Raw genomic sequence first — 23,010 nt, 5'->3', positions numbered from 1 at the left:
CGGTAGCCGGGAGCGGCCACTGCACTCCAGTCTGGGTGACAGAGTGAGACTCCAACTCAATAAATAAATAAATGAATAAAAATTAAAATTAAAGAGTACATGTTATGACCAGGCATTGTTCCAGTGCACAGTTGGATTCACTGCCTCTATCAGAGCCCATTTGATGTGACAAATGTGAAGGATAAAATGATAGGGGCAAGGGAAGAAAGAGAAACAATATTATTTCTTCTGTATACAAAGTCATGGTGATAAATAGTCCTAGTTATGTATTTTTACATTTGTTCTGTATATTACCTTCATGCCCTCTTCTAATATGAAGTGACTAAATTTTCTTATTGTCCTCTGGTCTCCAGGTACCGCATCTTTGCTTTTGATCATGACCTCTTTAGCTTTGCAGACTTGATCTTTGGCAAGTGGCCTGTGGTTCTTATCACCAATCCTAAATCACTCCTCTATAGCTGTGCTAAACATGAGCCACTAGAAAGACTCCTATACTCAACACACATCAGGTATGTAGCAGTTTTTCAGAATTTTCTTTCAGTTTGATAATAATAGAGAATAAGTCATTGTGATTGTATTGACATGTGAAAGCTATGAGATGCCCCACCTTAGTTTTCTCAACAACCTAAACATTTTATATAGATTGCTTAGTGTTTCATTCCCATTCAGTTAAAAAATATCTGATTTTTTAAGCTGATGACATTTTTTTAAACAACCGGCCTGTTTATTATTTGTGTGTATTTCATGCCAGCTTTTTTGTTTACATGTTTTTATATTGTTATCAGCATAATGTACATATTACTTTATAACTTACTTTTTAACAATTGCATTATATAGCAGAAATTTTTTTTCATTTAGCTACATAACCCTTCTAAAAAAGTAAGCAAAAGCTATAATTCTTATGGAATTAGAAATTCAGCTGGCATGTGAATTTGATGATGTAATTTAATAGAATCCTAATGGAACATGAACATTCTTTTTGCAAAGAGACATCACTTTTTTCAAATGTAAGGGTACTTTATGAAATGTTATAAAATGTTATTTTAAAAATTTTTTTTGAAAAGTAATAGAACATAACAACCTTTGGAAAAAAGAGTGACAGGGTTATAAGTGTATTTTTTTCCCTCTAATGCAACTACTAGTAGCATTTCTGAATGTTCCTTCTCAGGCATACACTTTTATGATTATATAGCTATAATGCACAGTCTATTCTAATTCCTATTTTTTTTTCAACACAGAGAATGTTTCACAGTTTATTGAACTACTTCCATATCTTATTGGTAAACTTTTTGACTTTTTCTTATTTGGGGATGTACATCTGGTACATATAGAGTCTTTCTTCACCTGAATAATTTCTTTAAAGTAGGGTTCTAGAAGAGGATGGTAGGTGAAAGAGTTTGAATTTTTTTTTTACTGTTGATAAAGATTTCCCAATTTTTTCTTTGTGGAACTAAAGTCACTGTTATTTTTAATCATGGTGAAATATGCATAGCATAAAATGTACCATTTTAACCATTTAAGTGTACAGGTCAATGGTATTAAGTTTACATTGTTGTGTAACCATTACCACTATCCATTTCGAGGACTTTTTTCTGAAAATGGATATTTTCCGAAATGGAAATTCTTTATCTATTAAAAAATAATTTCCCATTTTTCCCTTTTCCCATTCTCTGGCAAATACTGTTCTTCTCTCTGTCTCTCTATGAATTTGACTATTCTAGCTAACTCATATAAGTAGAATCATCCAGTATTTGTCCTTCTGTGACTGGCTCATTTCATTTAACATGATGTCCTCAAAGTTCATCCATATTGTAGTATATGTCAGAATTTCCTTCCTTTTAAAGGTTGAGGCTGGGTGCAGTGGCTCACGCCTATAATGCCTACACTTTGGGAGATGGAGGCGAGAGAATTGCCTGAACCCGGTGTCTGAGACCAGTCTGGGCAACTGTGAGAGACCTTATCACTACAATAAATACATTTAAAAAATTAGCCGGATGTGGTGGTGCATGCCTGTGGTTCTAGCTATTTGAGAGGCTGACTGAGGCAAGATCAACTGAGCCCAGCAGGTCAAGGCTGTGGTGGCTGTGAGTGTGCCGCTGCACTCCAGCCTGAACATCAGAATGAGACCCTGACTCAAAAAAAAAGAAAAAAAGGTTGAATAATATTCCATTTCATATATATACTACATTTTGTTTATCCATTCATCTGTCAGTGAACACTTGTGTTGTTTCTACCTTTTGACTACATTAAATAATACTTCTATGAACATGGGTATACAAATATCTGTTCAAGCCCCTGCTTTTACTTCTTTTGGATATATACCCAGAAGTAGAATTGCTGAATCATATGGTAAGTCCATGTTTAATTTTTTACAGAGCTGCCATACTGTTTTCTATGGTGGTTGCACCATTTTGCACTCCCCCCAGCAGTGTAACAGGTATCCAATTACCTTTAAAAATAGATACTAATTTTTATTTATTTATTTATTTATTTATTTTTAGTTGGAGTCTCACTCTGTTGCTCAGACTGGAGTGCAGTGGCCACTCCTGGCCACCGCAGCCTTGACCTGCTGGGCTCCGGTGATCCTTCCACCTCAGCCTTCCAAGTAGCTGGAACTACAGGCGCGCGCTACCACGCCTGGCTAATTTTTTGATTTATTGTAGAGATGAGGTCTCGCCAAGTTGCCCAGGCGGGTCTTGAACCCGTGGGCTCAGGCAATCCACTCACCTCAGCCTCCCAAAGTGCTGGGATTATAGGCTGAGCCACTGAGCCCGGCCGGATACTAATTTATAATATTACCAAACAGTATGATTATCAAATTAATAGTACTCTTATTGTTAATGGATATTATAATTTTTAAAATATTTACTAATTAATTAGAAAGAAATAGTACCAAGATGTTTATATTTACTATTTTCATCACCAGTGAAGCAGAGCACACATTTGTTGTTCGGGTTTTTTGATGGGACCTGGATATCAGGGTTAGATGTCATACTTTGAAAGGGCCTGGTAGTCTAGTCCTACTTGTGACTTTGCTTCAGATACACCAGGAACTAAATAAGAACATGGTATGTTTGATATTAGATTAACAAAATGAAAAGCCCACCCTATGATCTTTTCCTAAGAGAAAACAGGACTTCAGAAATTTCTTCAGAAAGAACTTTGAATCTACCTTAACTCTACCTTTAAAAAAATTTACCTTTGTTAAAAGAAAATTGATTTTTCTTATGCTAAAGTGTCATGTTAAAAAAGAAAAGTGTTGATTTTTCTTTCTGAAAAGTAAAAAGTAAAGGAATAGTTCCTAATTTTTCACCAATTCATTTTTACTGAATTGTACAACTTCTAAAAGTCACCATTCATAAAGAAACCAGATCATATGAATCGTGGTCCCAATAGTTGTACAGTGTGATGACTCTGCCTATACTTATATATTTTCAAGTTACAATAGAGGTATTTTCCTTTATAAAACAATGAAAAATACCTAAATCCTTGTGTTTTATATATGCTCTCATTTTAGAGTCTTGGCCTTTTCCTTATCCTCCATTACTTCTGTCACAGTTGAGATTGATGGAATTCATTTAGGACAGGCTGTTCATTTGTCTGGCCCTATTTACATACTAAAGTGGAACCCTAGAAACTACAGCAATGGGACACATAACATAGAAGTGCTTGTCCAGGTAAGTTACTAATTTGGATTTACTTGTAAATGCTGTAAAAATCATTGTGCTGTAGTCACAGTGATTTCTGATTTGGGATTTTTTAGTCAACTGGTAAAGAAACTATGTTTAACTTAACATTCTAAATATACTCTGTTTAGTATATTCTAAAAGTGGGCACTCAGGAGTAATTCTACTATTAGACTAAAAACTAGGCAGAGGAGGAGTGTGCAACTACTGGCCATGGTCCCCCCCTTTTTTAACTCCAGGAAACCATTCTCTTGTTTTCTTCCAACTTTGAACAAGGTCTTTTAATAATGGGGACAAATTTCCCAGTATACCAAAAGATAATAGAATATGTCAGAAAACATGTATTATGTATCCATGCCTTTTTAATTTTTATTTTAAAGATGTGGGTTACAATTCAGGGTTAGGTATACAAATAGTCATTGTATGGGTAAAATTTGGGCTTCACTTTGGTCCCCACATCACCTGGTTTGAGATCTGGTACCTTTATTGATAAAGTGTGCACCCTCGCTCCTTCCCCTGGCAGTTTCCCACTGCTGCCAATATCTTTCTTTTCTTTTCTTTTTTTTTTTTTTTTGAGTTGGAGTTTCACTCTGTCCCCCAGACTGGAGTGCAGTGGCATGCTCCCAGACACCGCAGTCTTGACCTGCTGGGCTCTGCGATCCTTCCTCCTCAGCCTCCCAAGTGGCTAGAACTACAGGTGTGCGCTACTATGCCCGACTGGTTTTTTGATTTATTGTAGAGACAAGTCTCACCAAGTTGCCGGGGCGGGTCTCGAACCCTCGGGCTCAGGCAATCCACTCACCTCGGCCTCCCAAAGTGCAGGGATTATAGGCTGAGCCACCGAGCCCCGCCTCTTTCTTATAGTATTATGATAATTCGTGCCTTTGATTGTTGGCTCAAGTGTAGGAAAATTGTGTCACTATTTGAAAACTCTAGGACACAGAATTTTCAAGGCATCATGGAACATTTTTGCTTGGGGAGTATGCATTGTTAGCATATGCAGTACCGGTCTGCCTATCCTTACTCCGATTCAGTTTGGGGCATTTAATTCATTAGCACCTGCCAGAGTAGAAAATGGTTATCATTACCAAATAGAGCAGTTTCATTAAACTCTTTCAGGGATAAGCTGTGCTCAGAAATTAGTTTCAAAAAAAAAAAGAATTGGCCAATTTCTACAGTTTTATGATTTGATAATAGTTTTTAAAAACTATTTCATCTTCTAATGTTGTCTCTGAAACCCCAAGTAAGTTTTCAGAAAAACTCATGTAATTATTTTCGTTATCTTTTTTCCCTCCTACAGAGACAGGTTGAGCAGGAAGGAATTATTTACTGAGTTCCTTCTTTTTTTTTTTTTTTCCAACTAAAACATATTTATTTAGTATACATCACAAGGGCTCTACCAAAGACTTAATTTAAAAAACAAGCAAAACAAAAATAATACCACAGCTCAAGATCAAGGAAAGTACAGGTCATCTAAGGAAAAGATAAAATAAAAGACGACACAGGAGAGGCTGGACAGCCCGGGTCAGGGCTCCTGACTGGAGACCTGCTTTGAGTAGATTTCTTGCCGGTACTTCTTAAAAGCTCTGGGATTCTTCCAGAGCTGGGCAGCGTGTGTGCTTAAAGGGCTATGGATGTTGGGTTCTCCTAGCAGGCTCTGGATGGAGAGCAGGATGTCATAGAGGACAGACCACTAGTCCTTCAGGATGTCCAGGCAGATGTTACCCTGGGTGTCCACGTTGGGGTGGTAGCAGAGCATAAGGAATTTCACTGTGGGCGCATTGTAAGGGTAGCCTCTGGGGAACTCCAGAGAGCTTATACCTCGGGTCTTCATACACTGTTCAGCTGCTCCATGGACGGTCCCTACCCATTTGAAAAGGTTGTCTCATTCAGGAAAAGCAGAAATTCCTTTGTCACCAGACACCATTAAGGTTATCAGCTCCTGCTGTAGCCTTTTGTCCACGGGGCCCGGGGCGGCGCCCCCACTAGACTCGGCTCTTACTGGCGGCAACGACACTGCCGTGGCTGGGTCGCAGTTTTGGGAAGCCATCCAGGAGGCGCTGGCAGGAGGACAGGAAAACAGAGAACACGACTGCAACTGCCCTGAGTTCCTTCTAAGGAGATGTCAGGCACTTATAATTTTTTTATTTAATCCATATGATAAATCCTATGTAGTGGGTAATTTTATCTTCAGTTTGTAATGGGGAAACTTGTATGTCTGCACAAGAGAGAGCACATTGCTATGTCACCCATCTTTGAAGTGTTGTGCATAGAAGGAACAGAAACTTATAGGGAGAATGTAGAAGGAGATATGACAGGGGATGAACTCTAAATGTCTTTCATATTAGAAGTTGAATCATTTTAAAGAGAATAAATTATTCTCTATCTTTACATCTAGAATAAATTATTCTCTATCTTTACATCTAGAATAAATTATTCTCTATCTTTACATCTAGAATAAATTATTCTCTATCTTTACAATCATGAGAAGAAGTAGGAGCAATGGGAAACACCAGATTCTTGGCTTGCCTCAGGACCCCAGTGTATTATTTTCTCAATAAGAAATACAGTTTCTAGTTCTACGAAGAAAAACTATAGCTTATGTTCCTCTCAGCATTTCTGGATGCTTAGTTGAATCCTTAGTAAAATTGGGAAATCATATACTTTTCATATGTATAACATTTCTTACTACATTATTGAGGTATAATTTGCATACAACAAACTATGTATTTTAAGTGTATGTTTGATGAGCTTTGACATATTCGAGGGGGAACTAAAAAAACCCTGGAATTTATTTATGAACAATTGTGTAATTGTTTTTACATGTTTAAATTTCAGTCATCTTCAAAATACTCTCTGTTTGGTGCAATACACCTATGGAGACACTTTTTCCATTGCTCAAAACAGTTTTGAACTAGTCAATTTTGATGTCTTTTAGTGCTTATGCTGTTTTTGTTTCACGTATTCCACATAGGCAAAACGTTTCCTTTTGAGGAGTTTTTCCATCCCGGGGAAATAATCAAAAAAGTCACTTGGGGCAAGATTGTATGAATAGGGTGGGTGGGGAATGGGGGTCATGCTGTTTTTGGTCAAAAACTGCTGAACACTCAGCACAGTGTGGGCAGGTGTGCTTGTAAATCACCCATCATGAAATGGGCAAACACATTGAATCTCAAAAAAAATTTCACTGAAGTCGAATGCAGCCTCCCACAACAACACTAGCTGGTACACTGATGCCAATGGATTCCTAGAACTTACCTTGTTGGGGAAGCCAGTACTACAAAGGGCCTGCCCTCCAAAAAATTATTCTGTTTTTTTTGGATCTCCCTCATATCTACATTCTTGAAACTGTTACTACAATCGAATGGTACATTTCCCTCAATAGTTTTCTTATACCCTTTTGCAATCTGCCTTCATCCCATCCTCAACCCCAGGCAACCACTGGTCTGTTTTCTGTCTTATATATATAACTTTAAATAATTAATCTACTGAATACTGAATAGGGAACTTGGTCCCCTCATTGATTAATGGGAAAGTTCTGTCCTTTTAAATACAGTACACTATAGATAAGTCTGATTTGAAACTCAAAATCTGTGTGAAAAGTTATCATCTAATATTTTATCTACTCACTATATTTGTTGAATATCTATAGGTACCTAGCAGCCTACTAAAAACTAAACCTTTAGATCAACTCTCAGTGTGGGTCCTGGACTAGCAGCATCAAACATCACCTAGGAACTTGCTAGAAATTCTCATTCTCAGGTCCCATCCTAAACCCACTGAATCAGAAACTCTGGAGATAGGACCCAGCAATCTAGCTTAACAATCTCATGAGGTGTTTCTGATGTGCACTAAGATTTAAGAACCAACTTAAAGAGTAGACTTGAGGAATCTCTAGTCTCAAAATTGAAGAAAATCTCTGCTTTAAAACAAGAATCTATAATTTAAGATAAGCACATTTTGAGCAACAAAAGTTTAATAAACACTAGTATAAGTTCTTTTTGTTATTTTAAAATTTTTTATGAGAAATTTTAAAATTATGTGGAGTTAATACTGTATGAACTTTTATGTATCCACTAGTCAATCTCAACAATTATTAATTTATAACCAATCTTGTTTCGTCTTTCTCTCTATCTCTCCTCCTTGCACCATGATGTCATTTCATCTGTAAACATATCAAGCTGTGTCACTAACAGATAAGGACTATTTTAAAAACATAATCATAATGCCATATCACACCTGAAAAATTAATAGCAATTTCTTAACATCAGACTAGCTAGTATTCAGTTTTTCCAGTGTGTGATATGTAGATATTTGCATTTCATTGATTCATATCAGAATCCAAACAAGATTTATGCATTGCATTTAGCTGACTTGTCTCTTTCATCTCTTTTACTCTATAGGTTCCCTCCCCTGCCTCCCATACTTTTTCTTTCCCCTTAATTTATTTGCTTTGGAAACTGGAACTTGGTCTTATAGAGGTCTCTGCATTCTAGATTTTTGCTATTTATATCCCTGTGGTGTCTTTTTACTATTTATATCCCTGTTATATCCTTTTTGCTATTTATATCCCTGTTTAATCAGCGTCTCACTCTGTCACCCAGGCTGGAGTACAGTGGCACCATCATAGCTCACCACAGCCTCAAACTCCTGGGCTCAACCTATCCTTCCACCTGAGCCTCCCAAGTAGCTGGGACGACAGGCATGCACCATCCCACCTGGCTAAATTTTTGATTTCTTGTAGAGATGGGGGTCTTGTAATGTTGCCTAGGCTAGTCTCAAACTCTTGGGCTCGAGCAGTCCTTCTACTTGGACCTCCCAAATTGCTTGGGATTATAGGCATAAGCCATTTCACCCAGCTTATGGTATCATTTAATATGTTCCCCTATCCCACTCCCCTTATTTCTATAATTGGTATTTAGATTTAGAGGTTTGATCAGATCTGCCTCTGCCTGTTTTTTGGCAAGACTACTTCATCTGATGTTATACCCTTTTAACAGGCTGCCCATATATCTGGTTGTCTCTCTTTATGTGATATTGAGATGGATCAGTGTATTCAGGTGTTGGTAGCTTTATCCACTATGTGCTAGTATATATTTAACCACCGACTTGGGGCATGTTGCAGGTGTGGAGGAGGAACCTGATTTGTAGTACTTTCCTGATTTGTACCAATTCTTATAATATAAATGTTTCTACCATGGCTGGTATTATGCTATCAACACCATGTTAACTGACTTGCAAAATTGCTGAAAATTTAAAAATTAGACCTTGTGAGCCAGTTAAGCAAGCTCCAGCACACTGCTGGCTCATCCTTTCATCAGCTTTTCACTCAAGGCTTTTTAGTAGCTATTGATAATATTTGCCTAGATCCAGTTTATCATTAGTTATACAATTGTGATATTCAAATGTTCTCTCCTTATTATAGGAGGATTAATTAGAAAGTCATAAAAAGAAAAGAACTTCCCTTATCTGTTTGGTCATACAGGAAATGCAGGATAAATTCTTGATTCCCCATCACCCCTTTACTAAAACAGTTTTCAGAATAATGAGTTGCTTCTTAAGCATCTGCCATAGGTGACCAATGAATCTTTTTATTTTTAGTATTATTATGAATTCAAAGCTTTGAAAAATGTATATACTTTGATGTGTTTCAATCCATTGCATTTATTGTTTTCAATGCTTAAATTGTTCCATCTGTGTCTAGTGGGATCCTCTTCCTGTTGATCACTAAGTCCTTTGACACAATCCCAGTTGTCTTTGTTAGTTTTCTTACTTTCTCGTTTGACAAGCTATTCCAAGCTCTTCTTGTGCATTTCTTACGCAAAAACTGGAATCAGCCATTTCCCTAAAGAGCACTGGTTTCTTGTAGTGAGAAATGGTATTTTGAGACCACAGTCTGGCACCGACCTACCTAGATAAATGCTATTGGATTTGTTATTAATTCAAGGTTTTTTTTTTTTTTTTTTTGTGAACAGAGGGAAATGCAGATTTTTTAAAAAAGAGAAAATACATTGTGAGTGCATACTGATATTTCCTATTCAAATTTAGAATCACACGGTTTAAAAGAAACGCTGTTAAGAGCACTTATAGGGAGAATCAAAAGTAAATGAAGCCGGGCTTGGTGGCTCAGCCTGTAATCCCGCGCCTTTGGGAGGCTGAGGTGAGTGGATTGCCTGCGCCCGCGGGTTCGAGACCCGCCTGGGCAGGCAAGACCTCATCTCTACAATAAATAAAAAAATCAGTCGGGCGTGGTAGCACATGCCTGTAATTCCGGCTACTCGAAAGGCTGAGGCGGAAGGATCGCTGGAGCCCAGCAGGTCGAGGCTGCGGTGGCTGGGAGCGGCCACTGCACTCCAGTCTGGGTGACAGAGTGAGACTCCAGCTCAAAAAAAAAAAAAAAAAGTAAATGAAGAAAGTGTAGCTAGTCATAGATAACTGACAAAAGTTATTAGAAACTTATTTTTGTAAGTAATATGCATAGTTTAGAATATCATCCATATTTAATGTACATGACAGTTATTTCTCTTCTGTGTTTATTACTAGGATTCTGCTGGAAGAAGTAAGAGTGTTCACCACACATTTTCTGTTCAAGAGAATATTCATCTCAGTTTTGATCCCTTGGCATCATTTATTCTCCGTACTGACTACTACATTGTGGTAAGTGAATTCAATTAAACATTGTATATGTTGCTGGGTTTGGTAAATGCATAGTCCTAAATAATATAGAGTAGCTCCCCCTTATCCACAGTATCACTTTTTTTTTTTGAGTCAGGGTCTCACTCTGTCACCCAGGCTGGAGTGCAGTGGCATAATCACAGCTTACTGCAGCCTCTACCTCCTGGTCTCAGATAATTCTTCCACTTCAGCCTCCCAAGTAGCTGGGACTGTTGGCATGTGCCACCAAACCTGGCTAATTTTCTGATTTTTTGTAAAGATGAGATCTCACTATGTTGTCTAGGCTGGTCTTGAACTCTGGACTCAAGCGATCCACCTTGGCCTCCTGAAGTGCTAGGATTACAGGTGTGAGCCACCACATCTGGCCCATAGTTTCACTTTCCATGATGACCCTGGGTCATCCATGGTCCAAAAATATTACATACAATAAGATATCTAGAGAGAGAGAGACAGACTATAGTTACATAACTTTTATTACAGCATATTGTTATAATTGTCCTATTTTATTATTAGTTATTATTGATCTCTTATTGTACCTAATTTATAAATTTAACTTTTTCATATGTATATATATATGTATAGGAAAAAAACATAATCTGTATAGGGCTCAGTACTATCTATCAGAGGCTTCAGGCATCCACTGGGGGTCTTGAATGTGCCCCCCATGAATAAGGACTACTGTAATCATATAACAAAAAATCTGCACCTTATAAAAGTGTAGTTATTTGTTTAGAAGAATAAAATGCTTTTTTTTTTTTGAGTTGGAGTCTCACTCTGTAGCCCAGGCTGGAGTACAGTGGCGTGTTCACAGCCACCACATCCTCGACGCGCTGGGCTCAGGTGATCCTTCTGCCTCAGCCTTCCAAGTAGCTGAAACTACAGGCATGTGCTATCACACTCAGCTAATTATTTATTTATTCATTGTAGAGACAAGGTCTCACCAAGTTGCCCAGGCTGGTCTTGAACACCTGGGCTCAGGCAATCCTCTCACCTTGGCCTCCCAAAGTGCTAGGATTACAGCCTTGAGCCACTGTGTTCAGCCCTTGTTTTTTTGAGTCAGAGTCTCACTCTGTCGCCCAGGCTGGAGTGCAGTGGCACACTCATGGCTACTGCAGCCTCGGCCTGCTGGGCTCAAGCAATTCCTTCTCCTCAGCCTTCCAAGTAGCTGGAACCACAGGCGCATGCCACCATGCCCAGCTACTTTCTTGATTTATTGTAGAGACGAGATCTCACCAAGTTACCCAGGCTGGTGTCGAGCCCCTGGACTCAGGCAATCCTATTACCTCTGCCTCCCAAAGTGCTGCGATTACAGGCGTGAGCCACCGTGCCTGGCTAATAAAATACTTTTAAGTTGATTTGAACTCAAAGAAGCAGACAGGTTATTTGGGACATGTTCTACCAACCTATAAAATTAAGATAACTAAGGGAATTATACAGACTATGCTAACTTGAATTAAAATTTTTTAAAGAATAATATTTCTTCCTACATTGATAAAACATGCTCATTGTAGAAATTTGAACACTTTAGAAATAGATAAACTGAAATCAGCTCCACATTATTCTTTTTTTTTTTTTTTGAGTTAGAGTCTCACTCTGTCACCCAGACTGGAGTGCAGTGGCCGCTCCCGGCCTGGGCACCGTCGATCCTTCCGCCTCAGCTTTCCAAGTAGCTGGAACTACAGGCGCGAGCTACCAAGCCCGGCTAAGTTTTTATTGATTTATTGTAGAGATGAAGTCTCACCAAGTTGCCTAGGCAGGTCTCGAACCCGCGGGCTCAGGCAATTCACTCACCTCAGCCTCCCAAAGTGCGGGATTACAGGCTGAGCCACTGAGCATGGCTCACATCATTCTTTTATCACACTACTCATTATTACCATTGTATTTGTTATCATGAGCCTCTTGGTTTATTTTTCTCTCTCATATACATTTGTATATGAGTTTTTAATATAAAATAAAATACTCTTATTCTCTTTTGCTGCCTGATTTTATTCCCTCTAAGGAATTTGTCTTGACTATTTTCTCATATCATTTTTAAATTATTTTATAACATGATAATAACTATATTATATCATCATAGATATGCTTTAATTTATTTAACTACTTTCCTGTTGTTGGACATTTGTTTACAATTTTTCCCTCTACTATATAAATAATGCTTATATATATATATATATATATATATCAACATAGTTTCTTGAGATAAATTTCTAGAAGTGAATTGCTAGATCAAAGGGTAGGCACACTATTTTATATACTTTACTTATTTATTATATAACTACACAAATTATTTATTATTTATTGTCATTCTCTCCCTTCAAGTCTTCCCTCATTAAAATATAATTCCCATGAGGGCAGAGAATTTTTTGTCTATTTGGTATGCTTAGCACATAGTAGACCCTTAAGAAATACTTCCTAAATGAGTAAATGGGTATTTTTTTTTTTTTTTTAGTTTTTAACATACACTATTAAATTGTCTTTCAGAGAAGTTATGACAGTTTACATTCTGTTTCCTTCAGGTCTCCTTTATCCTGGATATTAGCATAAAATACAAAAAAGATATACACTAAAGTTTTGAGAAGAATATTTAAATCTCCCACAGATAGCTTTAGTGTATGTCCTCACAGACTTAAAAATGTGAATTCAGTATTGTTTTAATTTACTTTTATTATATGTATGACTGAGCTTTTTAAACATGATTAATGGGCATTTGAGTCTTACTACTACAAACTTTTAAATCATGTATTCTTTTTTTTTTTTTAAAGACAGGATCTTACTCTGTAGCCCAGGCTGGAGTGAAATAGTGCCATCATAGCTCACTGCAGCCTCAAACTCCTGGCCTTAAGCAATCTTCTCACCTCAGCCTCTCAAATAGCTGGGACCGCAGGTGCATGTTACTGCAACCAGGGTACACGCACACGTGCTCTCTCTCTCTCTCTCTCTCTCTCTCTCTCTCTCTCTCTCTATATATATATATATATATATATATGTGTGTGTGTGTATATAAAACATGATAATAACTATGTTGTCATAGATATGCTTTAATTTATTTAACCACTTTCCTGTTGTTGGACATTTAAGTTGTTTACAATTTTTCCCTCTACTATATATATATATATTCTCTATATATACTGAATATATATATAGAGAAAATAAAATATATATATATTTTGTGTGTGTGTGTGTGTGTGTGTGTGTGTGTGTGTGTGTGTGTGTGTATGGAGGGTTTCCCTATGTTGCCCAGACTGGTCTTGCACTCCTGGGACTTGAGTCCTCCTGCCTCGTACTCCCAAAGCCCTAGGATTATAGGTGTGAGCCATCATGCTCAGCCTTTTTGTGGATTTTTATAGTCACCTAGATTAGCATCCAGGAACTTTGGATTTTGTTTTGTTTTGTTTTTTTTGAGTTGAGGTCTCACTCTGTCACCCAGACTGGAGTACAGTGGCCACTCCCGGCCACTATAGCCTCGACCTGCTGGGCTCCGGCGATCCTTCCGCCTCAGCCTTCCAAATAGCTGGAACTACAGGCGCGCGCTACCACGCCCGGCTAAATTTTGATTTATTGTAGAGATGAGGTCTCACCAAGTTGCCCAGGCGGGTCTCGAACTCGTGGGTTCAGGTAATCCACTCACCTCTGCCTCCCAAAGCACTGGGATTACAGGCTGAGCCACCAAGCCTGTCTAAACTTTGATGTACATATAAGCCACCTGGGGATGTTATTAAAATGCAGATGCTAATTTAGTAAGTCTAAGAAGGGGCCTGAGAGTCTGTATTCCTAACAGGCTCAAGTTGATTCCAAGGATGGTCTCTATAATAAATCAAAATTAACTGGTCGTGATAGTGCGTGCCTGTAGTTCTGGCTACTTGGAAGGCTGAGGCAGAAGGATTGTTGGAGCCCAGCAGGTCAACAATGGGGTGGCTGTGAGCATGCCACTGCACTCCAGCCTGGGTATAGAGTGAGACTCCAACTCAAAAAAAAAAAAAAATTAGCTGGACGTGGTGGCGCATGCCTATAGTTCCAGCTACTTGGAAGGCTGAGGCAGAAGGATCACCTGAGCCCAGTGGGTCGCAGCACCGGTGGCCGTGAGCATGCCACTGCACTTCAGTCTAGGAGACAGAGTTAGACTCCAACTCAAAAAAGAAAAAAAAGAAATGACAAGGAGAAAACAGACGAGATATGGGTGTTAATCTGGTAGTTTATTTATGGGGAAGATGGTTCAGGAGTGGCCCGCTGAACAGGAAAAAACTCCTCCCAATTGTAAAAGACATACAGGTTATATAGCATCTTACAAAGGGTGGAATGCAGGGTTAAGTGTGAAAAGGGAAGTGTCTCTAGTGCATAGATGTAGTGTGAGAAGATGCTTATACATACATGGTATGTACACAAAATGGCTGTGAATTTTCTCCAGGGGTGGAATTTTTAGTATTATAATGAAATAAAGAAAACCAAAGATTATGGGCGTTGATCCAGGCATGCCCAGTCTGGTCTGAATCAGCCCAAGGGGCTGACTGTCTCAAGGAAAGGTGCACGAGAACATCCAGTATGCCTAGCTGCAAGATGTGGTCACCAGGCACAGAGAACACTTTTCCCACGGCCTCAGCATGACCTACATGCCCAGGCATGGAGCCTGAGGGGAAGGGGACATTCTGCTTTGGCCACTGCCAGAATCCCTCCCCAGGCTCCAACCCCCTGCTTGGGGCCATATCCAGGGTATGCTCATGTTGTCACTGAGTGTGTGTTGCTCTATAGCTTAACAGAAGCCAGCTCCTTGGTGTGTGTCCCAGGTGCAGGGTGAGATCTCAGGTCTACCAGAAGGCAAGGGAAAAACATCTCACACAACATTCTTAAATTTTATAATAGTTGCTGTCTGTACAGTGTAAGGCAAGTGTGGAGAAAAAAGAGAATGAGCCGAGTGGCTAGACAAAAGAAAGAAAATTCATTAGAGGGAAAGGAAAGGAAGACTGGCCCTTGAGAAGAACCCACAGCTTGTTTTTTTTGGCGGGTCCCTCTTATACCCCCTAGCTGGGATCTGGTGGTCACATAGCACACATAGTCCTGAGGTGGTCATGTAGTTCTGAGATGTAACCTTGAGGAAGCAGGCTAGTGTTGGTGATTACGCAGCCTGGAGATGTGGCCTTGAAGAGGCAGGCTGGTGCTGGTGGTCATGTAACCTTAAGGACACAGGCGTTGGCAGTGAAAACTAGATGTCGCTTAAGCAGGGGAAGGAGTGGGGAGGGGTGAGTGAGGTTTGTTGCTCCCTTACATAAAGCAAGTCCCACAACCATTGACCATCGGCTACTGACCCCAGACAGTAAGCCATTATAGAGATAGTTTAAGAATAAGGTATGTGGTAAGTGGGGTCCCTTGTTTCTTCAGGATGCTGTCAAGGAGATCTGTACAGCCATATGCTTATCGTTTAAGAGAAAATATGTTTCTCAACCTTATGTTCAGGGGTCAGGACATAAAGATAATCAATTGCTCTCTATTAAAGTGGCTGTGTAAACAATCATGCAAGGAGGAGAGAAAATTTAGAAACAATAGATTTGTTGATTCCTTTCTTTTTTCTTGTTTGAGTCAGAATCTCACTCTGTATCCCAGGCTAGAGTGCAGTGGCATGCTCACTCTGTCTCCCAGGCTCACGTGCAGAGACATGCAGCCTAGATCTCCTGGGCTCAGGCGATCTTTCTGCCTCAGCCTTCCAAGTAGTTGGAACTACAGGTGCACGCCACCACACCTGGGTAATTTTTTAATTTATTGTAGAGGTGAGGTCTCGCCAAGTTGCCCATGCTGGTCTTGAACCCATGGGCTCAGGCAATCCTCTCACCTCGGCCTCCCAAGTGCTGGGATTATAGGCATGACCCACCACACCTGGTCCTGATTTGTTGATTTCTAACAATAACTGCAGCTTTGCAGGACTCATGTCGCTTCTACAGCTTTTATCCCCTGACCTCATATTAATAGGCAGTTTCACTGTATTCTTTTTTTTTACTCTTATACAACTTTATTTTTGTTTTATTATTATTATTATTATTATTATTTTGAGTTGGAGTCTCTGTCGCCTAGGCTAGAGTGCAGTGGCATACTCACGACCACCACAGCCTTGATCTGCTGGGCTCAGGCAATCCTTCTGCCTCAGCCTTCCAAGTAGCTGGAACTATAGGCAGGCACCACCACACCCGGCTAATTTTTTATTTATTGTAGAGACAAGGTTTCGCCATGTTGCCCAGGCTAGTCTCGAACCTGTGAGCTCAGGCAATCCTCTTGCCTCTGCCTCCCTAAGCGCTGGAATTACAGATGTGAGCCATCGCACCCATCTTGTTTTATTATTTTAGAGACAGGATCTCATTCTATCACCTAGATTGGCGTGCAGTGGCACAATCATAGGTCACTGTAGCCTTAAACTTCTAGGCTGCCTCAGCCTCCTGAGTAGCTGGGACTACAGATACATACCACCACACCTGGCTAATTTTTAAGTTTGTTTTTGTAGAGTCAGGGTCTCACTATGTTGCCCAGGCTGATCTTGACCTTCTGGCCTCAAACAGTCCTCCTGCCTCAAACAGTCCTCCTGCCTCAGTTTGCCAAAGCACTGCAATTACAGGCATGAGCCACCATGCCCAGCCTAACTTTAAAAGAAATTATTCTTCTCCTAGTACAATGAAAATGGACTGTTTTAACTTTAGCACTTAATATAACTATATAAAACTACTTAAGCCGGGCTCGGTGGCTCAGCCTGTAATCCCGCGCCTTGGGAGGCTGAGGTGAGTGGATTGCCTGAGCCCACGGGTTCGAGACCCGCCTGGGCAGCGAGACCTCATCTCTACAAAAAATCAAAAAATTAGCCGGGTGTGGTAGCGCGCGCCTGTAGTTCCAGCTACTTGGAGGGCTGAGGTGGAAGGATCGTTGGAGCCCAGCAGGTCAAGGCTGCAGTGGCCAGGAGCAGCCACTGCACTCCAGTCTGGGCGACAGAGTGAGACTCCAACTCAAAAAAAAAACAACAAAAAAAACAAAAAACTACTTAGCTTCAATATTAGTCTTAGTATCTAAATTCAGTAAGGTAATTAATGCTGAGGGAATTTATATTTTCTTTGTTGGTGGCTCAGATGTTTGATTTTTTTTGGGCCATATATTTTTGTTATAGTGTCATATTTTTGTTAATGATGCTAAAAATAAAAAAACCCCACAATTATGCTTCTCATTATACTCATATAACATTTCTAACACCAGATGTGTGGGTTTTACCAAACCAAGCAATTAATTCAATTCTAAGTGGACACTGACTGGGTGTTTTACAACTTAACTCAGTTCTGACACTAAACTGCCAGAAGTGAGCACAGAGTGCTCTGGTTAAAGTCAAGGTTGCCCTTCCCAACCTCACCCCTCCCCTCCCCTCTTCGGATGCCAATTGTAAGTCCAAGTTGTCACCTGTGCTTCTGACGGGCTATAACCAGAGGTTCCCAAGACCCCCTCTTAAGGTTCAATAATTTGCTAGAATGGCTCACAGAGCTCAAAAAAACATTTTACTACTAGATTACTGGTTTATTATAAAAATATACAACTCAGAGCCGGGCTCCGTGGCTCAGCCTGTAATCCCGCGCCTTTGGGAGGCTGAGGTGAGTGGATTGCCTGAGCCCGCGGGTTCCAGACCCGCCTGGGCAGCGAGACCTCATCTCTACAATAAATAAAAAAATCAGCCGGGCGTGGTAGCGCATGCCTGTAATTCCGGCTACTTGGAAGGCTGAGGCGGAAGGATCGCCAGAGCCAAGCGGGTCGAGGCTACGGTGGCCGGGAGCAGCCACTGCACTCCAGTCTGGGCGACACAGTGAGACTCCAACTCAAAAAAAAAAAAAAAAAAAAATATATATATATATACACACACACACACACACACACACACACAACAACTCAGGAACAGCCAAATGGAAGAGATGCATAGGGCAAGGTATTGGGGTTGGAGCATGGAACTTCCATGCCCTCTTCAGGCTCATGCCACTTTCCCATGTGTTCACCAGCCTGGAAGCTCTCTCAATACCTTCAGTTAGGTTTTTTGGAAGCTTCATTATGCTGACATGACTGATTAAATCACTGGCCTTTGGTGATTCATTCAATCTGCAGCTCCTCTACCTCGACAGAGGAAGGGGGTTGATATGAGATGGAAACGTCTCACCCTCTGATCACATCGTTAGTCCCCCTGGCAACCAGCCCTCGTTCTTAAGTGTTTTCTAGAAGTCGCCTCATTCACATAAACTATGGTGTGCTTGAAAGGGGCTTGTTATGAATAACAAAACCTCTCCTTTAACTTAATCATCCCTGAGTGGTTTTAGGAGCCAAGGACAAAAAAGAAATATTATGACAAAAGATGCTCCTATCATTATTATCACTTAGACCATTATGAGGATTTTGGGAGCCCTGACCAGGAACTGGGGAGGAAGGCCAAAATATATATTTCTTTTTCTTTTTGTTTTTAGTTGGGGTCTCACTCTGTCATGCAGGCTAGAGGGCAGCAGCACAATCATAGTTCACCACAGTCTTGACCTCCTGAGCTCTGGCCATCCTTTCACCTCAGCATTCTGAGTTGCTGGGACTACAGGCACACGCCACCATGCCTGGCTAATTTTTTTAATCTTTTCATAGAGGTCTTCCTGTGTTGCCTAGGCTGGTCTTGAACTCCTGGGCTCAAGTAATCCTCTCTCCTGCACCTTCCAAGTGCTGGGATTACAGGCATGAGCCTGGCTCAAAATATATATTTCTTATATGACAGTATCACAGATGCCATTTCCATTTTTATTGATGAAGCCATTTAAAAAATCTTAACTGAAACTACTCTTGTATCTATTTCACATTAACATCTATTCCTCTGCAGGCCCGGGTCTTTTTTGTGCTGATTGTGCTGATCCAGCTCACTATTCTCATTACTTTTAGATATCGAGGATACCCAGAGCTTAGAGGTTAGTTACGGTTCATTTTATTTGCACAAGACTTAATTTTAAAGTATCACATAATACCCTCACTATTGCCAAGTGACAAATAGCAATATAAATTGTCTCTATATGAGTTCTGTAAGGTGTATCCTTCAAGCTATAATATTTCTTTCCACGACTGTTATCTTGAAAAAAAAAAATTCAGATTTTTGCTGCTACGTGGCAGTAAGATGAGGCTTTGTCTAAAGCAATATTTCTCCAATCATAACTGTATAGAATCACTGGATTGCTGCCTAAGCTCCCCTTCTATCCCAGGCTAACTTAAATCAGAATCTCTGGAGGGTGAGATCTGGTATTTTCCATAAGCTCCCTTAGGTTATTCTAATATGCAGCCAAAGTAGAGAATCATTGTTTAAAGTTTAAAGAATGGTTGTCTTTATGGCTAAATAATAATTTACAAAAGAATGAATACTTGTTATTCTAGCTGAATATGTAGATTAATACTTTGGGAAGTACCAGACTAAAACAAAAAAGCTGAGAGAGTAGTACACGAAGAAAGGTCATGCATTATTAAGCTTTGTATAAAATTAACTGTCAGCAGGCTGAGCAATGTTATAAGTATAAAATAAATTTGCTGGTCAATTGACAAAGACATAACTTATTTAATCTTCTGCTGACTGGTTTATGCATGAGAGAAATGGCTAGCTTGGGGCTGAGGCTCTATGGTAGGTTAGTCTATAACCATGGAATGGAGCTTCTCTGAGTAAAGCCCTTATACTTGGGCTTTTTGTCAGTGTGTTGGGAAAGCATTTGGAGAGCTTTAGGGATACGTTTTTTCTCTTCTTTTCTTTTTTTTTTCTTCAGAGTTGGGGTCTCGCTTTGTCGCCCCGGCTAGAGTGCAGTGGCGCAATCATGGCTCACTGCAGCCTCGAACTCTTGGGCTTGAGGGATCCTCCTGCCTCCCTCCTTAGTACCTGGTACTACAAGTGTGCACCATCATGCTTGGCTAATTTTTTTTTGGAAATGGGGTTTTCTCATGTTGTCCAGGTTAGTCTTGAACTCCTGGGCTCAAGTGATCCTCCCACCATGGCCCCCTAAAGCACTAGGATTACAGGCTTGAGCCACCGTGCCTGACCTAGGAATGCCTTTCAGTTGGTGTAAGAAGATAGCTGTGAGTTAGGAACTGCATTTTGTACAAGAAAGGACTGTTTGGACAGATGCTCATTTAAAATTAAAATAAAGATATTTTGATATTTTTAAATTTACTTTTGATATGCTTGTTGGAAGTTTGTATATTTGGATATTAAATCCCATAGAAAACAGATCTGGTCATCCTTTGAATAAAACACTATCTTTTGAACCTAAATAAAGATAAAATAGTATATAGTACTCTGGTAGGTATGCCTATTGTTTTCAGTCATTATATATATGAGTTTAATATACTGTGATATATAAACAATTATATATATGTCTCAACTACACAATGGTATAGTTATTAGACATTTATAATATATATACGTACACTGGAGGGTGTACCAAAAATATATACACATATTTTAAGAGATGTTATCTATGTATTACATTTTGAAGTTAAATTAAATTACAGTAGCGATGTGTAGTATGATGTTTTCTCAACCGTGCTTCAGCCATTTTCTTTGACTATCCTACCTTTCGCATGGTGATGCTAGCATTCATTTGATTAACGCTATCTTTTGAGTGAATGCCATACTTTAAATGTGTATATATTTTTTTGGTATCCCGTATATATGATTTACTGATTATGGTTGATAGCTCATGAAAGTCTTCTAGAAAATGTTGTAAAGAAATTGATCTTTATATGTGCTCACTGAATTTTTCAAATTTATTCTGTTTAGAACCTTCAGGATTTGTAAATCTGACCTCATTTTCCCTTCATGTCTTGAGCAAAATAAACATCTTCTACTATTCTATGTTGTTGCTGACCCTGTATACAGCGCTGGGTAAGTAAATTAGTAAACTTGAGAGTGTGGAGAATTCTGCCAAAGAATATACTGAGAATTTTGACAAAAGAATAATTTAGACTCTTGAGGGCATAACAAATGGCACATGGATCCTTCATAGGTCATTTCCTAGGACATGGTTTTAGAAAATAAAGTTCTTTCCTAACACATTTAAAGGACATTTAGTTGAAACCAAGCTAACTTAAGGGTACTGAGAAGAACATTAAATAATTAGTACTTAGGGCCAGGCGTGGTGGCTCATGCCTGTAATCCCAGTACTTTGGGAGACCAAGATGGGACGATTGCTGGAGACCAGGAATTCGAGACCAGCCTGGGTGATATAGCAAGACCTCATCTCTAAAAAAACAAAAACAAAAGCAAAAAAGAATTAGTATTTGTGTAGAAACCTAACAAAAGCTTAAATGCCACCTTCTTAGAGCAACCTTCTTTGACAACTTTAAAGTTCTGTCCTCTATTTCATCACACTTTTTCCATCATTACCTTTACCAGAGTTTATGATTATCTTCTGTGTATATTATCTATTTCCTCATTAAAATGTCCATTGAGGCCAGGCATGGTGGCTCACTCCTATAATCCTTGCAGTTTGGGAGGTTGAGGTTGGCAGATTATTTGAGTTCAGTACTTCAAGACCAGCCTAGGCAACATAGTAAAATCTTATCTCTATAAAAAATTTAAAAATAGCCAGCCTTGGTGGTGCATGCCTGTAATACCAGCTACTTGGGGTGGATCTGAGCCTGGAAGACTGAGGCTGCTGTGAGCTGTGATCGTCATTATTGTACCACTGCAGTCCAGCCTGGGCAACAGAGTGAGACGTTGACTCAAAAAAAAAAAAAAACCACATAAATAATAAAATTAAATTAAATTAAATATCCTTTGGTGGTCATGGTGGCATGGGCCTGTAGTCCCAACTGCATTGGAGGCAGGTTGGGAGGATTGCTTGCGCTCAGGAGTTTAAGTTCCCTTTGTCCTTTGGCGTTTTGTCTATTTTGTTCCCTTCTATGCCTAGCACTAAACGCAATACTTAGTATGTAGTTAATTGAATATTTACTAAAGTATGACTCTTAAAAACTCAACTCAGAAAGAGATGAACTGAGATGAGCAATAAATTCAGGCTTATTTGAACTTTTCTGTTGTATAATTATATCCAATACAACGTGTCGCATAACGACATTTTAGTCAATGATGGACCCACATATACACCAGTGGTCCCATAAGATTCCAGTGGAGCTAAAGGTGTGTAGCAGGCTATAGACCTCTAGGTTTGTGTAAGTACACTTTACAGTGTTTGCACAAGGACAAAATCACCTAACAGTGACACATTTCTTAGAACATATCCTCGTGGTTAAGTGATGCATAACTGTACTTGAAAAGTCACTCGGCCACTTTTGAAAGCAGAATCACTGCAAGTCTATTTTTGGCTTTTTTTGCTTATATCCCTTAGTGACTAAGAGTCAGTTAGTAGATTTAGCCTACTTGTTGCCTAATCTACCTTACGCTTTTATTCCACTTTTGCATTTTGCTCATTAGTAACTCCCCCCAGAGAACAAATCAAAATGTGACACTTTACAATTCTGTGTAAACTATGGTAGATCCCCTTTGGAGGTAAGTTCTGTGTTGGAAACTAGGTTGAAGCTGTTTTCAACACTTGTTTTTTTTTTTGGGTTTTTTTTTTGAGTTGGAATCTCACTCTGTCACCCAGACTGGAGTGCAGTGGCCACTCCCGGCCACCGCAGC

At 39.5% G+C, this 23,010-nt stretch overlaps 1 protein-coding gene and 1 pseudogene across 11 annotated transcripts in view; one reads left to right on the top strand and one right to left on the bottom strand.

The window, feature by feature from the left end:
* Positions 1-23,010, top strand: part of TMEM62 (transmembrane protein 62) — a 49,530-nt gene that overhangs the window by 20,380 nt on the left and 6,140 nt on the right. For 6 of the 11 annotated variants that reach the window (XM_021718528.1, XM_021718527.1, XM_008069943.1 and 3 more), the window contains 5 exons: positions 354-509; positions 3,518-3,677; positions 10,230-10,343; positions 19,219-19,303; positions 21,151-21,255. In XM_021718528.1, the coding sequence (XP_021574203.1) occupies positions 354-509; positions 3,518-3,677; positions 10,230-10,343; positions 19,219-19,303; positions 21,151-21,255 (620 nt within the window). The remainder of the gene's footprint in view (positions 1-353; positions 510-3,517; positions 3,678-10,229; positions 10,344-19,218; positions 19,304-21,150; positions 21,256-23,010) is intronic. The other 5 variants (XM_021718533.1, XM_021718534.1, XM_021718532.1 and 2 more) reach the window with 1 other exon arrangement.
* LOC103272448 lies at positions 5,212-5,736 on the bottom strand (annotated as a pseudogene).

The sequence above is a fragment of the Carlito syrichta genome, unplaced genomic scaffold (assembly GCF_000164805.1).
Source record: "Carlito syrichta isolate Samal-C Ts95f unplaced genomic scaffold, Tarsius_syrichta-2.0.1 Scaffold312570, whole genome shotgun sequence".
NCBI classification, from domain to species: domain Eukaryota; kingdom Metazoa; phylum Chordata; class Mammalia; order Primates; family Tarsiidae; genus Carlito; species Carlito syrichta.
Note: the sequence above shows the minus strand (reverse complement) of the source record. Positions and strands in the feature narration are given on the sequence as shown.